This window comes from Mastomys coucha, unplaced genomic scaffold (genome assembly GCF_008632895.1).
Source record: "Mastomys coucha isolate ucsf_1 unplaced genomic scaffold, UCSF_Mcou_1 pScaffold20, whole genome shotgun sequence".
In the NCBI taxonomy this organism is placed as follows: domain Eukaryota; kingdom Metazoa; phylum Chordata; class Mammalia; order Rodentia; family Muridae; genus Mastomys; species Mastomys coucha.
This window is the reverse complement of record NW_022196903.1, coordinates 96,549-108,070: the sequence shown is the minus strand read 5'-3', so window position 1 is coordinate 108,070 and position 11,522 is coordinate 96,549. Positions and strand designations below refer to the sequence as shown.

General features: G+C 37.8%; 1 protein-coding gene across 1 annotated transcript in view; it reads right to left on the bottom strand.

The window, feature by feature from the left end:
- Positions 1 to 11,522, bottom strand: part of Vps50 (VPS50 subunit of EARP/GARPII complex) — a 113,808-nt gene that overhangs the window by 75,451 nt on the left and 26,835 nt on the right. The window contains exons 7-9 of the mRNA XM_031381092.1: positions 7,457 to 7,574; positions 7,131 to 7,166; positions 5,715 to 5,797 (exon numbers count right to left, since the gene is read on the bottom strand). Of these exons, the coding sequence (XP_031236952.1) occupies positions 5,715 to 5,797; positions 7,131 to 7,166; positions 7,457 to 7,574 (237 nt within the window). The remainder of the gene's footprint in view (positions 1 to 5,714; positions 5,798 to 7,130; positions 7,167 to 7,456; positions 7,575 to 11,522) is intronic.

Here is an 11,522-nt window from a genome sequence, read left to right as displayed (position 1 = left end):
CTTTACCTGTGTTCTCCTGTATTTCTTTGAGGGTGCTATTTGTCTTTCTTAAGGTCCTGTATCATCATCATAAGTGATCTTATATCTGAATCTTGCATTTCCTGTGTGAAGGTGTGTCCAGGACTTGCTATGGTGGGAGAATTGGGTTCTGATAATGGCAAGTGACCTTGGTTTGTGTTGTTTATTTTCTTATGCTTGCCCCCCCCGCCATCTGGTTAACTCTACTGCTACCTGCCTGTAGGTATTGAAGGGGGGTCTCTGGGAGGAGCGGTGGTACAAAAGGGGAACGAGAATGTGATTCAATTCTATTTAATTAAAATGTTTTTAAATATTAACAAATTCAGATAAATTGAAATCATGTAAGTTTTCTCATCATAATGCAATAAAAGTTTTTAAAGGAAAAAAAATATAAACACAGCTAAATCTAGATCCCCTCCTCCATCAAGTGAGGTTAGAAGGTCCACCTGATCTGGAGAGAGAGCAAGAATGGCACTTTCTAACTGGCAATCCCTTTCTTCTAGGGGACAGTTTCACTTTGAAGGGAAAAGAAGTATTTCTAAATTCATTCATACCCATTCGGTCACTATAAAAAATGGTTATTTATAAAATTGCAACTCTGGCTGCTTTTATAGTAGTTATTATTTATAGTTACATCATTCTCTTTTTGTGAGAATGGTTATGTAAATAGCATGTAGATCACTATAAACAAAATCTAGAAATCAATTTCACTTTATTAAAAAGGCTCTGAAAATCTACAACTGCAGTTTGACCACAATTGACTACTAATTAAATGTACACAGAGAGAAATTAGTGATAAAGGACCAGGCATTAGATGTGCAGCTTTTAAAGAAGCCCTTAGGTATTAGCTAGAAATGTAAGTTCAAGCCATTTTAGTCCATTAATCAGAGTATATTCAAAAGAATTACCCATAAACATTTTGATAAATAAAAGCTACATTATGTTAAAAAAAATCACTAGTTCTATGATAGAAGGCTAAAAGCTTTTAAAAGCTATCTGCAAGCTCAACAGAATGAACTAAATGCTTCTGCTGAGTCTGGGCATCCCTAGAGAAAATGTAAAGATAACGTATCCATAAACAACTAATTAAATGCTTTTATGTAACTGCTCTAGTGCACACACATACACACAAACACACATACAAATTGGTCTTAAGAAGGCTGAAAATAAATAAAACCTTTGTACAAATTTGATGATACAAAGACAATATAATACAAAGATAACAGCACTGTACAGCACTTTGCCTGGTCTGGTAGTTAAAAGCTGGTATTTCAAGTCAATTTCCATAGGATCTCTGGACATCACTTTGCTCGATAAGGTAGGCTAACTCAAAAGACTGCTTCTAGCTCTAAGGTTTCCTGAATACTTGTTTCTCAATTATCACATCTTTGTATATTGGCTTCACCAAGTTCTAAAACTTCTAGAATAAATGTAAATAAATGAAATTCTAATTAATATTTAATATCTACACTCCATGAAAATTAACAGTATACTTAGCTTAGAGCCTGCTCCAAGGGGTTCCAATCTACACATGGCAAGGGAAATTTACTCACAGACCTCAAAGAAGACCAAATACTGTGAAATGAAGTCAACAACTGGAGATACCATAAGACATCTACATGCTCTCCTAAACGAGTAAGGTGGCTTTGGCTATAATCACATCTCTATCCTCAAATCCTCTGCTTAACTTCGAATGCAGTCAGCACAAAGCTTGAAGTCCATTTCTAAGAATGCTAAAGAGCCAAACACCTCCAAACCGTACACATTCTTAATCCCATCAAATTTGGGAAAGCAAAGAAGCAAAGTCCTTAGCACATACGTGCTCACGCTACAAGCTGTGGACATTGACTGTGTAACTTAAGTTCATAAGAGGCAAAGTCTTTACCACATACGTGCTCATGCTACAAGCTGTGGACATTGATTGTGTAACTTAAGTTCATAAGAGGCAAAGTCCTTAGCACATACGTGCTCACGCTACAAGCTGTGGACATTGATTGTGTAACTTAAGTTCATAAGAGGCAAGTCCTTAGCACATACGTGCTCACGCTACAAGCTGTGGACATTGACTGTGTAACTTAAGTTCATAAAACTGCCAACATCAAATCCTGAGAAAAAAACAGAGGATACTTTAAACATTATTTATGGTAAAAGTACAGTGCTCAACAAACTAGTTCTAACAACTCATGCTCTTCAGCATATAACAGCACTCTCAGGGTCTGTTGAGAAGTTTCTCTCCAATGAAATCAAAAGTAATAAAGTAGTTATGACATTCAGGATAACTTTCCTTGAAATTAATTTAGATAAATTTCAAGTGAAAAATAAATACTTCACTCAGATACATTTTAAAATAACACATTCTGAATCGTATTCCCAGTAAATTCCAACTATATGACTCCATGTCAATCAACTCAAGAATTTTCTAATAACATTGCAGAGGTTCTCTGTCAGTCATAAAGTAAGAAAATTGGTATTACAGTTTATTTTATTAAAGATACTGAAACAGCACATCTCAACAAAGACACAAAGTATAGAAGAGGCACTTCTTTGTTGCCTTTCATTTTGTAACCAACTGAGTGCCGCAAGTATCACTTGGAACAGCAAGTGTTAAACTGGAGATGTGAGATCTCCTACACATGGCCACTGTTTCCTCATGTAAAAACAAATGTGCAAATTCTGGTTTTCCTGGTTTTAGAACCTTGAGAGTTAGCCGGAAGTTGTCCCTAGGTTACCCAAGCCCCTTCTTGTAGACCACTGGCCTTAATACTCAACCCCAAGCTTTCCTTTTATTTCAAATAAAGGAGCTGGGTGACTAGACACTGCAATTAACCAAGGCCAAAGTAAGACATGGCCAAGCAGATACATGGTTAAGATAAATCATAACTGAAATTAAAAAAAAAAAAACATCAGAATACAGAAATGTTCTATATCGTGAAGTATTTGTCTTAAAGACACTTCTACTGGGGGGAGGGGGCAGGTGTGGTGGCACACAACTTCAATCCCAGAACTAGGGAGGCAAAGGTATTCAGATCTCAGTGTGAGGCCAATTTGCATACACAGCAAGTTCCAGGCCACCCTTGCCTCAAGATAGGTAGGTAGGTAGGTAGGTGGATAGGTAGGTCGGTGGGTGGGTAGGTGGGTAGGTGAGTGGGTGGGTAGATGGGTGGGTGGGTAGGTGGGTGAGTGGGTAGGTGGGTGAGTGGGTAGGTGGGTAGGTGGGTGAGTGGGTAGCAAACAGAGGCAGGCAGGCAGGCAGGTGAATAAACAATTACAAAGAAAATATTAATGATTCTCTAGTACTCAACATGAATAAACAGTACTTAAAATTTGAATATGGAGATTCAATTGTAAATTAAATACTACTCCTAAGATTATCTCTGGTGTAAAATCTGGGAATTCACAGGCTCATCACAGGACACACAGTACAGGATACAAGTAACAGCTAGCTCTGCCTTTTAGAGATATGCTGCACAAACACTGATGCTCCAAGTAACCAAGAAAGGTTTATTTCAATATTGCTGTAAAAATAAAACTCAAATGTTCTTATCACAGAAAATCAAGTATTTGAGCTCACATGGTTAATTGGCTTGATTTTAATCATTTCATACAATTTAGGAAAATCATAATATCATTTTATACTCCATAAATCTATAACTGTTAATACATAAAGTATAAATCATCCTCAACAGTGAGAATTTTTTTTTAAAGAGAGAAATGCATGTTTTTTATCTCGAGTAGGAAGGAGGAGTACCATGCAAAGACAATGGGAAACGGAATGTGGCAGAGCTAGGCAAGACAAAGCAAACTGCTACTACAACCCAGAGAGGGGCCTGGCTGCAGTGAATGCTGCATTGTTTACAGAAGTCACATGGTATACACCCAGTTCCATCCAAAGGTGGTCTCATGCTACCACAGCTTTCCTGAGACACACAATGCACCAGTGGCAAACTTCTATTCACCTCTAGAGAAAGACAAAGCCTTTCTCCTTACCTCATGTCACTCTCATTCATGTACACAAACAATGTGTGCTTTTTAAACACTGCATCGTCTAAAATAAAGCAATTATTAATTTATACTGTCATTCAGATGACTTTCAATTTCATGACTGATAACACCTTCTTGTATCAAAACATTCATTAATATAAAAGTTCTTAGGAGGAACTCCTTGATAAATGTAAAAAGCCCAAATCTGACTTACTTTCAGACATTTTACAGCCAAATCTTATTATATAAGACATTTACTTTAGCATAAGTAAAATAAAACTTTTAATTAATGGAAAGTATAGTTTCAACACAGTTAAGCAGCTTTCTCAATTTCCTGCCACCAAATTCTATATTCCTCCTTCCTCCTGTAATAGACAGTGACCTTTGCAAAGTCAACCCTTGAAAACACTTGGCATTTTATCTTCTATTTTACTTTCCATTTCTCACTCTTTTCCATCAAGTTTCAAATATTCAAGTCTCTCTTTTCTTAATTCCATGTTTTTCACAAAAGTTCCCCATCTTACACTTACACTTCAGCCAACACTCCCTAAATCTGACCCCAAAGTGGTTGGCCATAACTTCTTTGTTGCTGTAAATCCAACAAATATTCTCGATCCTCATTTTTCCTGGCATTTCTAAAGCTAAGGTTCACTTCTGGTGCAGGAATTTCTCATCCATGACCCTTTTATTTTGGCCTAACTCATCCCCTACCCCACTTTTCCTTCAGGTTCTCATAGGAGACCCCCAAAGGCAACTCTTGGAGGAGAGTGAGATCAGTGCTTGCAGTGTGTGAGTCTTGCACATCCAGTTCTAATTCCAGCTGCCCCAGGCAAGAGCACATTAAGGATCTGTACTAACTACACTGTGTGTGGCTCCCCATGTCCTAATATAAACACTTAGAAAATACACAGTGGTCTCAATGATTTCACCCCCAAAGCCAAGTTGTTACTACCACAACAGGTACCCGAAAAAAAGAACTAAATGGATGCTCTATGTTTTTTCGGAACTCAGAACATGTCAGAAGTTTCTAAGGATCTGCGCAAGGCTCTGGGTTCACTCCCAGCAAGGTAAAAATATTAAAAATGAGTGGAGAGAAAAGGGAGGAAGGGAACTCCTGAGTACAGTCAACATACTGGAGGTAATTCTGTATTCACTTAGATAATCAAGTTTCATATAAATGCTATTGTCAAGCTTTTAAATAATGACAGTGAATAATGGCAGCCAATTTGGTATTGTATATTTTTAAACATCTACTTTAAGCAAAAGATAAAACATAATCATTAAATATCACAAACACCATTATTATATGAACTTGAAATAATATTTAAAATTTCCAGAAAACCAGCCACTTGAACCAACTGGACCTTTAATAAAAGCTGCAATAATCTTGAATCTTTCTACAATGACCAATAGTCTCCAAGAGATGCAAGGAAGTTGAGGGCAGGTTTATTCTCATCTATGATTACATATTATTACATAAAGATGGCATCACCGAGACTGGAAAGAATATAAAAGACTTTGAAGAGGCAGGACTGAAAAGCCTGTGCTCTTCCATACCTTATCAGCTGTTAGGTATTTTACTGTAATGCCCATTTAGGAACACAAACGTTAAGCCAAGAAGTTCATATTAAGCCTCAATGCTTATTAATATCATATGCTGAATAATTCCTAAGTAAAAACTACTGAATCAGGTTAAAATGTATATCCTGCCATACCTTATACAGCTGTAGTGTTTAAAAGTGCTGGCAGCCTTCTGACATTCCAGGCACAGCTGAATAGCTCCTGGATAGTCCTCTTCCTTAAGACAGAAGGAAAGCCATTAGATTAGAAGCAAGTCCTTCGAAAGCATGATAGAAACACACTGCTATTGATTTGGTAACACTGTATCTCAAATAAAGATCAGAATACTACTGACTGACAACTAACCTCAGGCCTAAACTATGTGTGGAGAAAAGCTGTGCAACAATACTTGGCACGGAGCCTGCCAGCGTGACTTATAGGGCAGAAGCTGCTCTCCAGGGAGCTTCTCTCTAGCAGTTACGGTATCTTCTTAGAATGCTTCTATAAAATGTGCCAAAAGTCTGCATTCTGTTCACAGGGATATGAAATGTTTTACCTCCACGCAATCAATAAATATTTCTAAACAAATATTGATAACTGCATAGCTTAAAACTGTCTCCCAAAAAAATATGTGACAGAGGCTTGGTGATCAGCCAGCCTTCAAGAAGGATCCCTAAGGAAGCAGGTCACTGTGGATGTGCCCCTGAAGGATGATGAACTCCCCGCCCAGCAGCTCCTCCACTCTTCATCCCTCTTCCCTTCCTAGCCGTGAAGAGGTGAGGGAAATGGTGTTACTTGCTAGGTCCTCTGTCGCAGGCTTACACCCAACATACCTAGTGGCCATGAACTGAAACCTTTAGAACCCTGAGGGGGTCTTCCTCTGGAAGTCTATTTTCCTGGGGATTCTGTCACAGTAACTAACTAACTCAGTAACTTGAGAACATGTTGTTACCTAAATACTAATTTAATTTCAAATGAGAATTTCCAATAGATGTCTTAGACTCTAGTTTATTAGTTATGGTACATAAGTAACACAGAAAACTTCAAAAATATTTCCTCATGCCTGCATTTAAATTCAACAGAAATAATTCAACCACTAGAGATGCTAAGATTATAACAAAGCACCTACCCCAAGGAGATCAATATAAGTTTCCTATAATATTTAATATGTCATTATGCTTTAGGAAAACCTACTACAACAAAAAATATCAAAGAAGCAGATGGTTAGCTCAGGAAACAAATTACTATGAGACATCAAATATAAGAAAATATTACCCATATCACAAATAACTTCTATATGTTAACTGGGAAATTTTCCTTGATTGTTTGAACACAATCAAAAGTCTAAAGCCAGCATGCAAATACTACTACAAAATAAATGTTTTCCAAATCAAAGTTCATTTCCCAAATGAAATATATGTTGACAAAAAAGGCTCAAGTACCTTTCCTGTAAAATATTCTCCTTATAGCAGATATCGATCAAAGAAAAGCACAGATCAGAAGTTTGTCCTCTGTGATTTTTCTTTGTAATATTAATTTAACATCAGGAAATTTACAGTTTAGTCACTAACCTCCAACATTTCACTTAATCGTACATCGGTTCTTTGCTGAAAAAAAAAAAAAGGTCAAATCTGTTTCAATTACAAAAATAACTTTTTTTTAAAGATTTTTATTATTTTAAGTTGTGTGTATGCAGCAGTAGGAGGTAAGAAGAACATGTGAGAGCAGATGCCCAATGAAGCTAGAGGCTCTAGACCACATCATATGCAGGTGTGAACCATCTGAAGTGGGTGCCAGAAACTGAACCCAGGTCTTCTAGTTGAGCAATTTGGGTTCTTTACTACTGAACCATCTCTAGTCTGCACGTTTTAACTTTGAAAAAGAGACTCATACATACCAGTGTTTTTATGGTTCTCAGCGACTTCAGAAGTCCAATCAGCAACTGACGCTTCCTCTGATTGGCAAGAAGGCCTAGGCTAGCCTGAGTAAAACCTTCCTTTGCAATGTTCAAGTGTCTGTGGACATGAACAATAGCATGAGAACACAGGCAAGCCATGAGACACAGACATAGGTTACTGAAAGGAGGAGCACTGCTCGCACGTGGTGGTGGACTGATGCCAACCCATCAACTGCTCATGGTATGCAAAGTACAGAGATTAAGAATAGGCATATTACCAGCCAGGAGGCACGGGCCTCAGAAGCGGCAGGGCAGCCAGCACAGGATCATTTCTCTCTCTGTCTTCACCTAGGAGGAGGTTCTGCAGATCCACAGCCCTCTCTGCCCCTTCCCCGCAAGCAGAGAGCCTATCTCCAGGGTTTGTTCTGACCCCAGGACTCAGGAGGGATGACGGATTCACAGCCCACTGCACACAGGTCTTACCTGAGGAGAGCAGATCTCCCAGAAGTGCTGACACAGGCTTACAGACCCACAGGAGGAACAAGCACCAGCCAGAGACAGCAAGAACATCTAACACCAAAGATCAACAGATGGCAAAAGGCAAATGCAAGAATCTTACCACAGAAACCAAGACTACTTGGCTTCATCGGAACCTAGTACTAGCACCACAGCAAGTCCTGGATATCCCAAAACACCAGAAAAGCAACATTTGGATCTAAAAATCATACCTCACAATGGTGATAGAGGAATTTAAGAAGAGCATGAATAACTCCCTTAAAGAAATACAGGAGAACACAGGTAAACAAGTTCAAGCCCTTAAAGAGGAAACACAAAAATCCCGTAAAGAATTACAGGAAAACACAATCAAACAGGTGAAGGATCTGAACAAAACCATCCAGGACCTAAAAATGGAAGTAGAAACAGTTAAGAAATCACAAAGAGAAACAAAACTGGAGATAGAAAATCTTGGAAAGAAATCAGGAGACATTGATGCAAGCATCACCAACAGAATACAGGAGATAGAAGAGAGAATCTCAAATGTAGAAGATACCATAGAAAACATTGACACAACAGTCAAAGAAAACACAAAATGCAAAAAGCTCCTAACCCAAAACATCCAGGAAATCCAGGACACAATGAGAAGACCAACCCTAAGGATAATAGGAATAGAAGAGAGTGAAGACCTCCAACTTAAAGGGCCAGTAAATATCTTCAACAAAATTATAGAAGAAAACTTCCCTAACCCAAAGAAAGAGATGCCCATGAACATATAAAAAGCCTATAGAACTCCAAATAGACTGGACCAAAAAAGAAATTCCTCCTACCAAATAATAGTCAAAACACCAAATGCACAAAACAAAGAAAGAATATTAAAAGCAGTGAGGGAAAAAGGTCAAATAACATAAAGGCAGACTTATCAGAATTACACAAGACTTCTTACCAGAGACTATGAAAGCCAGAAGATCCTGGGTTGATGTCATATAGACCCTACAAGAACACAAATGCCAGCCCAGGCTACTATACCCAGCAAAACTCTCAATTACCATAGATGGAGAAACCAAAGTATTCCATGACAAAACCAAATTTACACAGTATGTTTCCACAAATCCAGCCCTTTAAAGGGTAATAAATGGAAAACTTCAACACAAGGAAAAATACATCCTAGGAAAAGCAAAAAAGTAATTTTTCAACAAAATTAAAAGAAGATAGCCACATGAACAGATTTTGAACTCTAACAACGAAAATAACAGGCAGCAACAATTACCTTTCCTTAATATCTATTAATATCAATGGACTCAATTCCCCAATAAAAAGACATAGACGATCAGACTGGGTATGTAAACAGGACCCAACATTTTGTTGCATACAGGAACCCACCTGAGTGACAAAGATAGACACTACCTCAGAATATAAGGATGGAAAACAATTCTCCAAGCCAATGGTACTAAGAAAAAAGCTGGAGTAGCCATTTTAATATCGAATAAAATCGACTTTCATCCTAAAGTGATCAAAAAACATAAGGAGGGGACACTTCATCAAAGGTATGATCTACCAAGAGGAACTTTCAATTCTCTATGCTCCAAATGCAAGGGCAGCTACATTCATAAAAGAAACTTTACTAAAACTCAAAGCACACATTGCACCACACATAATAATAGTGGGAGGTTTCAATACCCCACTCTCTGCAAAAGACAAATCATGGAAACAGAAACTAAACAAAGACATGGTGAGACTAACAGAAGTTATGAAACAGATGGACTTAACAGATATCTATAGAACATTTTATTCTAAAACAAAAGGATTACCTTCTTCTCAGCACCTCATGGTACCTTCTCCAAAATCGACCATCTAAGTGGTCACAAATCAGGCCTCAACAGATACAAAAAGATTGAAATAATGCCTTGCATCCTATTAGATCACCATGGACTCTGCTCCTCAATAACAACATAAGCAATAGAATGCCCACACACACGTGGAAGCTCAGCAACACTCTACTCAATGATAACTTGGTCAAGGGAGAAAAAAAGAAATTAAACACTTTCTAGAGTTTAATAAAAATGAAGACACAACATATCCAAACTTATGGGACACAATGAAAGCAGTCCTAAGAGGAAAACTGATACCTTCAAGTGCCTACAAAAAGAAACTGGAGAGAGCATATACCAGCATTTTGACAGCACATCTGAAAGCTCTAGAACAAAAAGAAGCAAATTCACCCAAGAGGAGTCAAAGGCTCTATCATGATCATGTAGGCTTTATCCTAGGGATGCAGGGATGGTTCAATATTTAGAAATCCATCGACATAATTCACTATATGGACAAACTCAAAAGAATAAAACCATATGATCACCCCCATTAGATGCTGAGAAAGCATTTGAGAAAATCCAACATCCCCTTCATGATAAAAGTCTTGGAAAGATTAGGAATTCAAGGCTCATACCTAAACATAGTAAAAGCAATATACAGCAAACCAGTAGCCAACAGCAAACTAAATGGAGAGAAACTTGAAGCAATCCCACTAAAATCAGGGACTAGACAAGGCTGCCCATTCTCTCTCTACCTATTTAATATTGTACTTGAAGTCCTAGACAGAGCAATTAGACAACAAAAGGAGATCAAAGGGATATGAATTAGAAAGGAAGAAGTCAAATTATCACTATTTGCTGATGATATGATAGTATACTTAAGTTATCCCAAAAGTTCCACCAGAGAGCTCCTAAACCTGATAAACAATTTCAGCAAAGTAGCTGGATATAAAATTAACTCAAACAAATCAGTGGCCTTCCTGTACACAAAGGATAAACAGGCTGAGAAACAAATTAGGGAAACAACACCCTTCACAATAGCCACAAATAATTGGCAGGATTAATATAGTAAAAATGGCCATCTTGCTGAAAGCAATCTACAGATTCAATGCAATCTCCATCAAAATTCCAACTCAATTCTTCACAGACTTAGAAAGAACAATTTGCAAATTCATTTGGAATAACAAAAAAAAAAAACAAGATAGCCAAGACTATTCTCTACAATAAAGGAAACTCTGGTGGAATCACCATCTAAGACGTTAAGCTGTACTACAAAGCATTATGATAAAAACTGCATGGTATTAGTACAGTGACAGGCAGGTAGATCAATGGAATAGAACTGAAGACCCAAAAATGAACCCACAAACCTATGGCCACTTGATCTTTGACAAAGGAGCTAAATCCATCCAGTGGAAAAAAGACAGCATTTTCAACAAATGGTGCTGGCTCAACTGGCGGTTAGCATGTAGAAGAAGGCAAATTGATCCATTCTTACTTATCTCCTTTTACAAAGTTCAAGTCTAAGTGGATCAAGGACCTCCACATAAAACCAGATACAGTTAAACTAATAGAAAAGAAAGTGGGGAAGAGCCTCAAGCACAAAGGCACAGGGAAAATTTTCCTGAACAGAACACCAATAGCTCATGCTCTAAGATCAAGAATCGACAAATGGGACTTCATAAAATTGCAAACCTTCTGTAAGGCAAAAGACACTGTCAATAGGACAAAACAGTAACCAACAAATTGGGAAAAGATCTTTA